Source organism: Myxine glutinosa, chromosome 5, assembly GCF_964187855.1.
Source record: "Myxine glutinosa chromosome 5, kmMyxGlut1.1, whole genome shotgun sequence".
NCBI lineage: Eukaryota > Metazoa > Chordata > Myxini > Myxiniformes > Myxinidae > Myxine > Myxine glutinosa.
This window is the reverse complement of record NC_136265.1, coordinates 168340428-168355013: the sequence shown is the minus strand read 5'-3', so window position 1 is coordinate 168355013 and position 14586 is coordinate 168340428. Positions and strand designations below refer to the sequence as shown.

The window sequence follows — 14586 nt, the reverse complement described above, 5'->3', positions numbered from 1 at the left end:
TTCCTCTCTGATTTACTCTGATTTCCTCTCATTCGATCGTTGGCGTCTTTTCTCAATTGAGTACCTGTGGCACGATTTGGCCAACCGCTCAGGATCAGGTTTAGTTCCTTTGTCAATGGCTCGGGCTTCGGATTGCTAACCGCTCGGCAATTTCCATCTTGTCCGTGGTCCTGGCGGGAATTATCTCCCTGCTTTGCAGTCGGATTGGCACGCAGGTATTTGGGACTCCATTGACCAATCACCCTGGCCAATCTCGACCGGAAAGGAGCGTTAGAATTTCCAGGATCGGGGGGGACGGCCAGCTTAAAGACAAGGGGATTAACCTCCCCCTTGGTAAGGGGAGCGCCGACTCCCGAATCCGCAACAATATATATCTATAGCTGGACAGTTTAAAGGTGAAAGTGCGTATCTCTCAGCTATCCTGCCAGCACTATCAGTATTTGACGATATATATATATAATTAGCAATAATTTTTTTAACCAATTGGGGCTGCCGCTTCCGGTCCGGTCTGCAGAGGACGCTGGCATTACTTGTTCGCCGCTTCTCCGACTGGGTCATTGTATATAGTCTGCTTTTCTGGTGGTCGTGGCGGCTTTTTTGCCGTTGGGTCTGCCCTTTGCTCGGTCCCGGCTCTGCTCCTGGCTCCGCCTGCCCAGTTCTTCCACTGTTTCCTCAGGCCCGCTCCCGTTGTTTGTGGCCATTGTTTGCGGCTGTGGCTGTTTGCCGCTGCGGTCTTGGTTTGCTTGATTAGCGGCTGCGGTCGTTTGCCGCTGCGGCCTTTGCCGTCTTGATTAGCGGCTGTGGCTGTTTGCCGCTGCGGCCTTTGCTGTCTTGATTAGCGGCTGCGGTCGTTTGCCGCTGTGGCCTTTGCTGTCTTGATTAGCGGCTGCGGTCGTTTGCCGCTGCGGCAAGGCCTACTCGTCCTCCTCAACCTTGGCCTCTTACTCGTCCCTTCGCTCCTGCCTGGCATGGCTCTAAGGTACTCCGCCGCAAAGCTTCTTCTGCTCAATACTCACTCCACCCCATCATGCATCTCTGCAATCAAATCCCACGGACTCCTGCGACGACCCAGATACATTCATCGAGGCTCCGGTCGTAAGTTTGTTTATTTACAAACAGGTCACTTCATTCCCGTACTCTGGTCGGCTCAGCGCACTCCCACTCATCGTCCCAGCGCACCTGGTCACAGCAACGCACACGATCGCACCTCCTGTCTGCAAACCCTGGCTAAATCACCTGAGTTCATCCCCACCGTACAAAGCAACATCAAGCTCACCCTGTTCAATACCCGGTCCCTAAATAACAAAAGCCTCATCCTGAACGACTACATTCTGGAAAATAAACTGGACTTTCTCTGTCTCACTGAAACCTGGCAACAACCTCTGGACTACTTCTCACTCAACCTCACTACACCCAATGGATATTCATACATCAATAAACCATGCTCGGAGGGCCGAGGTGGTGGAATTGCCGTAATTCACCGACAGGACATCAAGACCAGCCTCATCTCCATCTCATCTGCTCCATCATTTGAACACCTGGCTTTTAAACTCTCTGGTCACACACAGTCAGTCATGGCTGTCGTCTACCGCCCTCCCAAACCACACCCATCATTCCTGTCTGACTTCTCCTACTTTCTGACCCAGCTCTGTTCCCTCTCCCCTCAATCCTCCTCCTCGGTGATTTCAATATCCACATGGACTCCACTGACTCCACAATAACCACTGACTTCACTGATTTACTCACCTGCTTTAACCTCACTCAACATGTCAACTTTCCTACCCATAACCGTGGGCACATTCTGGACCTTGTCTGCTCTACTGGATTAATTTTGCACCATCTCTCTGGCTCCGACCTCACCCTCTCTGACCACTGAGCCATCACTATGACCATCAACATCCCCACCCCAGCACCAAGGCATTATCGCACTATCAATTTCCGTAAGCTAAACGCTCTTTCACCTACCTTGTTCTCATCCACCCTCTCTGAAAAAATGTCTACTTCTCCCTTCGTTGACCTCCACACCCCTTCTGACCTCACTGACTACTACAACCACACTCTCTCCTCCTGCCTTGACCAGCTTGCGCCCGTGAAAACCAAAACAGTTTCTTTCACCCATTCTGCTCCCTGGTTTACGCCTGAACTCCGCCTGATGAAAACTCGTGCTCGCCAACTTGAAAGACTCCGCAATAAAACAGGTCTGACAATTCACTCCCAAGCCTACAAGGACCACCTACAACACTACAAAGATGCCCTCTCCCGTGCCCGCTCCGCCTACTACTCTCAAATTATCCACTCTGGCTCTGGAAACCCAAAAGCACTCTTCTCTACAATAAACAAACTCCTCAGCCCCCTGGGCACCACCACCCAGTCATTCACAGTAGACAACTGCATCTCCTTCCTTTTCTTTCTTCCAAAGCAAAATTGACAACATCGACAGCAGCTTAACCACCACCGCACCGGCTCCCCCTCAAACCACCTGCCCCCCCTTATCCTGCCAACCCCTGTCTCAGTTCTCCCCAGTCTCCCCTACTGACCTCTCTGAACTCCTCATAGGAATGAAAACTGCCACCTGCACTCTTGACCCCATCCCCTCCAGCTTTGTCGAGGCCTCCCTTCCTGCTCTCTCTCCACTTATCACTGCAACAATAAACTCCTCCCTGTCTACAGGCATCGTCCCACCATCCCTCAAAATTGCTGCTGTTACCCCCATTCTGAAAAAACCTGGACTCAACCCTGACACCTTAAACAACTTCAGACCCATCTTCAACCTACCCTTTCTGTCAAAAGTTTTGGAACGCGCTGTAGCCACTCAACTTAAACATCACCTCTCTGCCAATAACCTGTATGAAACATTCCAATCCGGATTCCGCTCCAACCACAGTACTGAAAGTGCTCTCCTCAAAATCACCAACGACCTTCTCCTCTCCTCTGACGCTGGCAACTTCAACATTCTCATCCTCCTCGACCTCAGCCTCGCCTTTGACACCATCAATCACACAATCCTCCTCGCCCGACTTGAAACCACCTTTAACATTACCGGCACTGCCCTCTCTTGGATCAAATCATACCTCTCCGACAGACGCCAGTTCATCTCCATCAATAACTGCAAATCCCCCACTGCTCCCCTCCCCCAAGGTGTCCCCCAAGGTTCAGTTCCTGGCCCCCTCCTCTTCATCCTGTACCTGTCCCCCCTTGGTCACTTAATCCGCCGTCATGGTCTCCAATTCCACTGCTTCGCCAATGACATCCAGCTTTTCATCTCTACCAAGTCCATCTCCACCACCACCCACTCTATCCTGACAAACTGCATCACTGAAATAAAATCCTGACTTCAAATCAACTTCCCCAAACTTAACTATGATAAATCTGAAATAATCATCATTGGCCCAAAAACGCTCACCAAATCCACCCATAACTTTGCCCTCAACATCGACGGTTTCCCAGTATCCACCTCCCCTCACATCCGGAATCTTGGCATCATCTTTGACCAAACCCTCTCCTTCGACAAATACACTAAACAGATCACAAAGACAGCCTTCTTTCACCTGAAAAACATCGCCCGTCTCCGTCCATCCCTCTCCTCCACGGCTGCAGAAACCCTCATCCACGCCTTCTTCACTTCCCGTCTGGACTACTGCAACAGCCTCCTCTTTGGTTCACCCTCAATAATCATCAATAAACTCCAATACATTCAGAACTCCGCTGCCCGTCTACTCACCCATTCCCGGACCCGTGACCACATCACCCCCGTCCTTTACAAGCTACACTGGCTCCCCATCCCCCAGAGAATCCAGTACAAAATCCTCCTCTTGACCTACAAAGCCCTCCATAACCTGGCCCCATCCTACCTGACTGACCTCCTCTCCAGACCCACTCCCACCCGCAACCTCCGCTCTGCTGGTACCAACCTCCTGACCCCCCCCCCCCCCCATGCGGACCAAATTCAGATCCTGGGGGGACAGGGCCTTCTCCATCGCTGCTCCCACCCTCTGGAACTCACTACCTCACACCTTCAGAGACTCCTCCTCACTCACCACATTCAAAACATCACTCAAGACCCACCTGTTCAACACTGCATTCAACATTTAACCCACAGCATTTAACCCCTGACTATCTCTTCTCCTTCTCCTTCCTTTTGCTTTGATTATTTACCTGTTGATTTTTGTCTTTTTGCACTTGTTTTTTTGTACTCTGTCAAAGCGTCTTTGGGCTTCTTGAAAAGCGCTATATAAAATGTATTATTATTTGTATTAAATGTATGTATTAAATGTATTAAATGTATTAAAATGTATTATAATGTATTATTATTATTATTATTATTATTATTATATATATATATTGTTGCTGATATGGGATTTGCATCCATCCATATCCGCTTGTAAATATTCCCCTATTTCCTCAATACTTCCCAACTCTCCCCAATCCCCCATTCCCTAGTCCCATTTTCTGTAAACAACACTCTGTAGACCCGACCTCCCCCTATTTCCCCCATTAAATGTCGCATCCAGGTTCACCGCATCTCATGTAAGACAACTATAGGACATCTTGCTAGTTATTCTTAGTCTATGTCAGTTAAGGATTCGTTTCCATTAATTCTGACCCTTCGTTGCACCAGAATGTGATTGTATGGCACCGTTAGGAAGTTTAGGACCTCCCAATACCTCCCCGCAGCTCATCCTCACAGTTCAGCAGCAACAACAACAACAACAACGAGCGCAGGGAGTGCGCGTCCTCACTCCGGCTTGGTTGGTAGGGGTGGTGGGAGGGCACCAGGCCTTCCCAACGAGCCGCCATCGAACATGTGCTCGACGGGGTTACCAAACAGGGGCTCCCTGTCAGCTCCTCGTCAAGGGCGGAGCCCGGTAACCCCCGCACCCAATGGAAGCGGCGGACCGGCCCCAGTGGGGCGGAACCAACCAGCCGAGGGCGTGTCACTCCCCGCTGAGCATGCGCAGTGAGAGGGAGGTGACGCCAGATGCGCGCTGAGCTTGGAGCAAGCAAGACGTCCCCTCCGAGCGCTGTGAGGCCTCCCTGCATCTTTTGGACCGTGCTTTATCCTGTCCCCGAGCCAAGGTGCACCTTGTGCTATCGACCTACCTGGCCCTTCCTGCCATCAATCCCTGTGTAAGTCTACCTTGTCCGTTTGTCCGTGGTCTGTCTGGGATAAGATAAGACTGTATTTAAGTGCCCATCTCTTCTGTGTCTTTACCTCACTCTGCCTTGTAATCTTCCCCCTTTTCTCCACCACTGTAATTATACCCTCCTCCGGAGGTCTTGAGAACTGTACCCCTTGCGTCGTTTCATCTATCCCAGTCGTCGTGTCCTTTCCATCATTGATTTAGCATAGCGCGATTTGGCCAACGTCTGGGTGAATCGGGTGAGTGTAAGGGAAGAAAAGGGGAGCAACTGTTCGGCCGCGGTAATACCACCGCTCGGTAAATAACATCCTAATCCACGGTCCGTAACAATATATATATAGATATATCTTCTTTTAAAGGTACAAATAAGTGTGGACATGCACTGCTGTCAGATATGAAATCGCATGAAGTTTGACAAATTGCCTTCGATCGTCCAAGCAGAAATTAATTTACTGAACTATTCAAATGTATAGATACATGTACAAAACAGCAGCGATTATTCGCAGTGATGGAAATAGGTAGTATTATTTCCATTTGCAGCTATTCCTTGCTCCTTCTAGCTCAATGTTATCACAGTCTTCGTGCTGCAGTATCACTGTAAAGTGAAACAGCAAAAGCGGTTACAGATGTGTCATAATGCACTTGTAGGTATAATGGTTTTAAATGGCATTTGTCCTCGGGTTTTTATATCATGTAATTGCTAATGGGAATATTAATATAAAAAGAATTGAAATACAAATATTGGTGAAAGGATCATGTTTGAAGGTGTTTTACCAATGACTATTGAGACTTTTTTTCATTGGTTCTGTTACAGCCAAAGAGTCATCATTATCATCATCATCTGCCACATCTCATTCGTTTTGGTTTTGATGGCTGATGTGATCATGTGGGATTGAGTCAAACATTTAATGACTTGGTCGTCCAGGCATGATGTTTGACAAAAACCCCACCATGGGAATCAAACCCAAACCAGTTAGAGCAATGGTGCATGCCATTACCCACTCCACCATCAAGCCACTCCACAACTAAATATCGTTTACAAATTAAATTCACAAGTTGTTCACATACAAGACACTCGGTGCTTGTTTTCACTTAATTGATGAATCACGAGCCAAGAAAGCTTTCTCAAGAAATTGATTATTTGTCCCTGTGAATGGCAGTTGGTGTGGAAAAGCTATTTAGAAAATGTGAATTTTTTTTTTTTACAACATCTACCACACACGTAGCACCAAGCAGGGTTAAGCAATTGGTTCAATCAACCTGTCTATTTCTTTGATCGAGGAACTACTTAATTTCAATTGAATTATATATTTTGAACATTCCGAACCGTAGAGGGTCGTGATGGGGAACTCTAGGATTTGTGGTTGAAATGTGTCGGTACTGCATCGTGTTTCAGCAATTTCCGAGGCTTGTTTACCATGTAGTGAACTTGTTGATTAAATATGAATGCTGACAGCTCAAAGTGGTCTTCTCAAACAATATGATATTTTGAATGAACATACGTTTTCATGTTGAATTTGGTTGTTGCTAGGTTTTTCAACCACAAAGCACACGATTGTTGGCGATACTTTTTTGGGCCAGGGATGCAAAAAACGACTATTCTGTTCTATGGGCAAATTTCTCGACGATTTCAACAGTTAAAAGCTTGGCACATCGGCATCTTCAACACTAAAATAACTTGTAATGAAACGCAGACGTATGCGTCCGTCAATTGAGTTGTGCGCCCATTACGCCACGTGAATAGATGGTAGTAGCTCATTTGCATTACGGAGTTAAAGAGTCCGATTAAAAAAAAACAATTATCCGGCTTATTATTCTCCCAAACTTTTTTGCAAATGGGTCAGGGATATCATCATCCTAAACATATGTCTTCAAATTTTTTAAATGATTTTGTCCCTTTAAGGTTTGTTCAAAAACGAAGAAAGTGCATGGCTAAAAGTGTGGCACTTCAAAATGATAAGCATGGTGTATGGAATACCAGGTCATCATTTCTCTTACAATTTGCAGGAAGGATGTAAAAGGCTTACACATTAAATATGCTGTATCAAAGTTCAGAATTCCTCAACATCTTCATAAACATTGATCTAGAGTCTAGACTAATGGAGGAGTAAAACCACAACAGGTTTACAGACTCCCAAAGGGTATTGGAAGGGGAATAGTGTGTGGACAAACATAATGAGGAATTATAACAGCACTCTGTAGAGTGCATATCTCTGCCAGGCTGAACAGATTACGTTTTGTATTGCACTGATAGGTTGGATCCGAATCTGGATCTTCACCAAAACCGAATCAATTTGGCCTTGTCACACACCCAAGCTGTCCACCAAGTTTCATCCAAATCCTTCCATAACTCTGAGATATCGTGCTACATATCGTTTTTGGCCCTATCTTTTCAATGGTAAAGACTCACATATATATTTTTAAATATCCAGATCCGGATCTTCACAAAATTCTATCCAATTCGTCATTTTTACACACCGAATATGTCCGCCTGGTTTCGTCTGAATCTGTCCATAACTTTTTGTGATATGCTCACAGACAGACAGACAGAAAAACAGGTGTAAAACATGGCCTTTGTCCACCTTTGGTGGCGGAGTTAATAATACAACAATGATTAACAATTACCCACAGAGGAACATAATGGGAAATATTCAGCGTGTGTAGAAGAGGTAGTGGATGTGCAAGGATGAACACACGAGGCACTGATGGGCAGCACATTTGAAAGACAAGTGAGTATGATGAGAAAACGGACACGGGGAGACGATTCCACAATCGGGAAAATAAGGGGACAAATTAATGCAGGTGAGCAACTAGCCTGCAGGACATTGAGATGGTGGGTAGGTGAGAGTTTCATGACCTGGGGTGGCTCGTTTATGATAGAGGTAGGAAAGGTCAGGAGGAGCACGGCCCATCAACTTTCCAACAGTGTGAGAGTGACAGTTCCAGTGAATACACCTCCTGTCTTGAGATTCCAATGGTGCAGAAGGCCTTGTTTTTGATCATCTCAAGATGAGCAGGAGCACTGGCCCAGAGCCCAGAGCACACTCCATGGTGCTCCGCATGGAAGCCTTCCATATCGTTATGAGCTCGGTGCGGCTCAGGAATGCGATAGATCGACAAATAATTTCCTTATGGAGGAAAACTCAAACAAAGGGCAGAGTTAGTGTTACAATATCTTTCCTTGATCACAACTTGGTATTTTTTTATTTGTCCTTCATCAGGACGCTAGTAACGATATAAGAATGATGCAAATTAAGCCAAGAACACCTTTAAACCTGTGAACCGCGATGATCGAAAGGTATAGTTGAAAAACATATGGTTCTTCTGAAGAGTAAAGACAGACACAAAAATAGGAATACGTAGAGAGACGTATTATGGAATTAAAGACTGAAAATGGGAAAGAAAGAAGGTAAATATATTGAGGACTACATCAATGTCTCCAGTGGATTAATTACTCATGTGGACAAATGACTCCAATGAGGCAGAAGCACAAGGCCCATTGCTCATGCCACTGACAGGCCTTTCTGTTGTTACCACCTCTCTTCTGGTCTTGCTCACTCTGGTCTCTCAGCCCTCCAAACCCACTCTGCCCCAGCTCTTCCAGGATCCATGCTTCTTCCAGTAACCTATCCTAGTTAAGCTGCCAAAATTCAGCCCAAAAAATAAATCGGAATAATATATACCTGTACAAAAAAGAATAATTAAACAATTAAACACCAATACATATCCCTGAATTGAGGCAAACGTGCAACAATAATCCAAGGGTATTTGAAAACGTAGAAACTCTTTCTGGCAGGGATAGAAAGAGGTAAGTGCAGAAGGTAGAAAGAATAAAGACCAATAAAGGCAAGTATGTTTACAGCAACCCATACCCAACTTTGTGGATTAATAATTCACAAGGAATGACACAGAGATAACACGTCACAGAATGTTTTCTTTTTTAAAAACTTTCATATCAGTGGTTTTCAATCGTCAATGTAGCAACATTAATACCAACGACGATTACAATGGACAGGCAACAGGATTTGAAGAACAGCATCCAGTTCCGTCCAGACCTTATTGTTCAACCATTACCTAACGATACAAAATACATAGATTTTCTGATGTCATGTGCTTGCATGGATTTGAATGGTCGTCCTTAATTTCTTCAGTACTTCGACTTTGAAAGAAGGACATGTTCCATTATTTATGTGAGCAGACGCATCATATTGAGGCCTATTGTAATGCTCGATTGCAGAAAACTTTGCAAAACTTATCAGCAATCCCATAAGATCCCTTGACATCATTGATCTAGTCAGAATTTTATCAGAATGACTCGCACAATTGTATTTATATAAACAATGCACAGTTACACAATAAAATCATCTGAGAAGTGCACCTGCTGTGAAGAGATGTTTTATATTTAAGTGTCAAACCCAAAGGAAGGACCGTTATGTCATAAGACGTTGGTGTACTTTTACATGCATAGCAACGCATACGAAAAGTACTAAAACAATTAAGTGACATCTGAGTATGAGGTGAATCAGGCAACATCCAACATGCTAGTTAATCCCTTTATATATATATATATATATATATACACACACACACATATACTAGACAGTCGTGGCCAAAAACATTGGCACCCTTGCACTTTTTTCAAATAATGCACCATTTCTTCCTTCTTCCACATATGTATTTCTTTGGTTTGAAGTGAAACAAAACACGACGAAGAAGAGGACCTTTGTTGGTCGAAAGCTTGTCGAGAATTAAAGATCGACCGTCCTGAAGCTACGTCCGCGTCTGATTTAATCTCCCGATTATTTATTTAATGCAAATGAGACGCCCTGCTCGTACTGTGGAGTTTCTACTATTTCTCAGTTATATATATATATATATATATATATATATATATAAATATATATATATATATATAAATAAATAAATATATATATATATATATATATATATATACATATATATATATATATATATATATATATATTTACAGGGTGAGTCAAAAGTAGCGCCCGATTTCTGTTTATATATATACTGTGTACGAGAGTATGCCTGTGTACATGTGTGGGGGAGGGAGGGGAGGAGGAGGGGGAGTACACATCTGTGGGTTTTGAATGGGGAGGGAGAAGAATAGGGCAAGAGTGAAGGTGTGTCTGTGTGTGTTTATGTTTGTGTGTGTGTGTGTGCGGTGTGTGTGCGTTCGCATGATAATGTAAAGTGCCATGAGGGTAGTTTACTCTGCTTGATGGGGCTATATAAGACTCCTTTATTATTATTATTATTATTATTATTATTATATATATATATATATATATATATATATATATATATATATATATATATATTTCTGTCAGTTGATTGTCTGTTTGCCATTTGTATTACAGTGTACAAAAAGGTAGAAATAAATGAATGACATGTTTATCTAATCATTTATTCAGGGGAAAATTATTACTGAACTGTACCAAGCTGTTTTACTTGCAATTTTCAAAGTGTCCTCCCTCGTGATCGATGCACAATTGCAGCCGAGCAGGCACAGAGTGGCACACACGCTTGCAGAGTTCGATATCAATTTCCTCAAACTTTGCAGTGATTTGAGCCTTCAATTCCTGAATGGTACGAGGCTTTTCACGATAAACAAGGTCTTTCATGAGCCCCCAAAGAAAGAAATCTGGAGGTGTAAGGTCTGGGGAGCGTGCCGGCCACTCGATCGGACCGCGGTGGCCGATCCACTTTCCAGGAAAGTTTTCATCAAGCCACTGATGAACATGACGTCCATAATGAGGTGGAGCTCCATCTTGCTGGAAATAACAGTCCTGATCTTGTACCCTGGGCCAAAATAAGGTTTGCAGCATATCCAGGTAAATTTCTGCAGTGACAGATCCCTCAAAGAAAAAGGGTCCAATTATCCCTTATGGAGATATGGCTGCCCAAACTATCAAGCCAGGTAAATTTACCTCCTTCTCAACTGTCACTCTTGGGTTCTCCGCAGCCCAGTAGACACAATTGTGTCTGTTAATTGTGCCGTTAAGCTTAAAACATGCCTCATCTGACCACCAGATGTTGTCTAGCATTGTGTCCTCTTCGTCAAGTTTAGCTAAGAACTCTTCGCAAAATTGAAGATGGCGGTCGTCATCTCCATCATGAAGGGTATGCAGTAAGCGTGGAATGTAAGGTTTCCATTTTTCTGGTGAAGGATACGGATAATACTTGATTGGCTCACTTCCAACTCTGCAGATAAACGGCGAGTTGACTTTTGCGGACTTTGTTCCAGTCTCCTGAAGGCTTCGTTGCCGTTTTCAGACGACCGGACTTCTTTGCAGTGGCTACCGACCCTGTTGCTTCAAATTTCTCGACAATCAATCTTATGTTTCTTCCCTGGGGTGGGTTAATATCGAATTACTGTGCCAAACGGCATGCCGCCATCGTTGGTTGTTCATTACATTTGTAGTAATGTTTCACGGCCGCAATGCGTTGATTCATTGAAAGGTAATTCATGGTTCAATTTGGTGCAACTTCAGTAACTTTCCAAACTCTCAGCAATAACCTGCAACACAAAAAAAAAAAAAAAATTAAGAAAGTTAATAATCTGCAAGACAATTATTAACAACATGACATCCCAGAAAGAATCTGACAGCCGAAAAAACAGAAATCGGGCGCTACTTTTGACTCACCCTGTATATATATATATATATATATGTCTATATATGTCTATATATGTCTGAGTTGTGATAAAATACCACTTTTATTCTTTTTCACAAAATGCGTTTTTTCTTTTTCTTTTTCTTTTAGGCATTGCTCAACGTGGGCGTGCTGATTTCACCTGGATTCTGCTACTTCATCTAAGACCATCATGGTGGAACTCAATCAGACATGGCTAAGAACAGGCCGTAGGACTGCTTTGCAATGCACCTTTCTCCTCATGCTTCTGGGACTTCAAGTATCAGCGAAAGAAAAAGAAGGTGCCCTGAAAAACAAATCTTGCGAGGGTTCGTACAAGTGTGAAAAAGGCATTTTATTGCCTATATGGCATCCAAACAACCCTTCCACTGGTGACAAAGTGGCCCGGGCGATTGTGTACTTCGTGGCTCTTATTTACATGTTCCTTGGTGTCTCCATAGTCGCTGATCGTTTTATGGCTTCCATAGAAGTTATCACTTCTCAAGAGAAGGAAATCACTATAAAGCGACCTGATGGTGAAACCATTACAACGCATATTCGCATTTGGAATGAAACTGTCTCAAACCTGACTCTCATGGCCCTTGGTTCTTCGGCACCCGAGATCCTTCTTTCCATCATTGAAATTTGTGGTCACAATTTTAAACCGGGGGAACTTGGGCCTAGCACGATTGTTGGCAGTGCTGCTTTCAACATGTTTATTATCCTCGGTATCTGCGTGTGGACCATCCCAGAAGGGGAGTCACGTCACATCAAACACCTGCGGGTATTTTGTGTCACATCCACAATGAGTATATTTGCCTACATCTGGCTGTATCTCATCTTGTCAGTTATATCGCCTACAATTGTTGAGGTGTGGGAAGCGATACTCACTTTTATGTTTTTTCCATTGTGTGTTGGCCTGGCCTGGGTGGCTGACCGCCGCTTACTGTTCTACAGATTTTTACACAAGAAGTTCCGTGCTCATAAAAGCCATGGCATAATTGTGGGAACAGAAGGTGAGCCACCAAGACCAGATATTGAAATGGATGGTCGTATGCTGACTTACAGTAAGACTGAAAGTATGCTGCCGAATGTTGAGAACAAGGAACTTGATGAGCCTCGCCGCGAGATGATTCGATTGCTCAAGGAACTCAAGCAAAAATATCCTGAAAGAGACCTTGACCAGTTGGTGGAAATGGCAAACTACCAGGCTCTCACACAGCAGACAAAAAGCCGTGCATTCTACCGCATCCAAGCGACTCGCATGATGATCGGTGCAGGGAACATATTGCGGAAGCACGCTGCAGATCAGGCAAGGAGAGCAGCCAGTGCGCAGTTGCTTGGCATTGAGGAGGAGAACAAAGCGGTGAGTCGCGTGTGTTTTGAGCCTGCGGCTTACCAATGCTTTGAGAATTGTGGGTCGTGTATCTTGACCGTGGTACGTAAAGGTGGAGATCCATCATTGATATTGAATGTACACTACAAAACAGAAAATGGAACAGCAACTGCAGGTTCTGATTTTGAGTTCAGCGAGGGGACGCTGGTGTTTAAGCCTGGTGAGATGCAGAAGGAGATCACCGTGAGCATCATCGATGATGACATTTTTGAAGAGGATGAGCATTTCTATGTGCGTCTGTCAGATGTCTATTCAGAGACACCAGACGATGAATTTGATTTAAACCATGTGGAACCACTGCAAGCTGTACTCGACGAGCCAACCATTGCCACAGTGACAATTTTTGACGATGATCACGCAGGCATATTTACTTTTGAAGAAAAGGAAATGCACGTGAGTGAGAGCATCGGAACTATGGAGGCGAGGGTACTGCGGATGTCTGGTGCACGAGGTACTGTGGTATTACCATACCACACAATTGATGGCACAGCCAAAGGTGGTGGTGATGATTTTGAAGATACCTTTGGAGAGTTGGAGTTTCACAACGATGAAATTGTGTAAGTACTGCATTGCACGAGCTCCTCACTGCATTCAGTTTCACAAAAAATTAGGGATGACAAGCCTGTCTTTTTGTTATAACAGAAAGGAAGAGGAACATTAACTGTTCTTTGAGGAAAAAAAACTAATTTTACGTGGGTTAATTTTTCTTGATGATGTGAGTTACAGTACAGGAGGTTTGGTTGAGAGACAGCAAAAAACTTTCTTCTGAGTTATTAGCTGAGCCTTCAAAAACATTATCTTACAAAATGTTGCACCAGTGATTATGTATTTTCATTGAAAAAATTGTACTCTGTCCTCACTGACATCTTTTATTCTTCAAGACAATGGCGCAGCAATTACAAGGTGACATATTTACATTTTCTGTTCCACTTCCATCATGCATTGCAGTACTGAATTGAAAAGCTTCAATCTGCTCTTGTGGCCACACAATGTAAAGTAGTATTAATTTACCTTGGAAAATGATGGATTTCCATTCTCTTTTCTCCGTGATGGTCAACGTTTGACCCAGACAACCTCGTTTGGCTTTGTTATCTTTTAATTGTCTTATTCATTTTCAACATTTTGTTTTGTGTTTTGCAACCTGAAGAAGATAAAGGTTTCTAATGCATTAATGAATGACATTTTATATATTATTCAGCTTCCACGGGATTATTGGTTGGTTAAGTAAGTGGAAGATTATATAATATTGTCTTCGTTTATGACCCTCCTACGCAAAGCGATTCAGGCAAAAGTCCGCAATGCTGTACGCAATCCTGAGAAGGTTTATTGCGGCATTCTAACCATGAACCGGTAGTGAGTGGTGTTCTACCGATCCACACTTTGACATAAACCACG

At 43.9% G+C, this 14586-nt stretch overlaps 1 protein-coding gene across 1 annotated transcript in view; it reads left to right on the top strand.

The window, feature by feature from the left end:
- Positions 1 to 14586, top strand: part of LOC137426756 (sodium/calcium exchanger 3) — a 432206-nt gene that overhangs the window by 18280 nt on the left and 399340 nt on the right. Inside the window, exon 2 of the mRNA XM_068115604.2 lies at positions 11928 to 13748. Within this exon, the coding sequence (XP_067971705.1) occupies positions 11989 to 13748 (1760 nt within the window). The 5' untranslated portion in view covers positions 11928 to 11988. The remainder of the gene's footprint in view (positions 1 to 11927; positions 13749 to 14586) is intronic.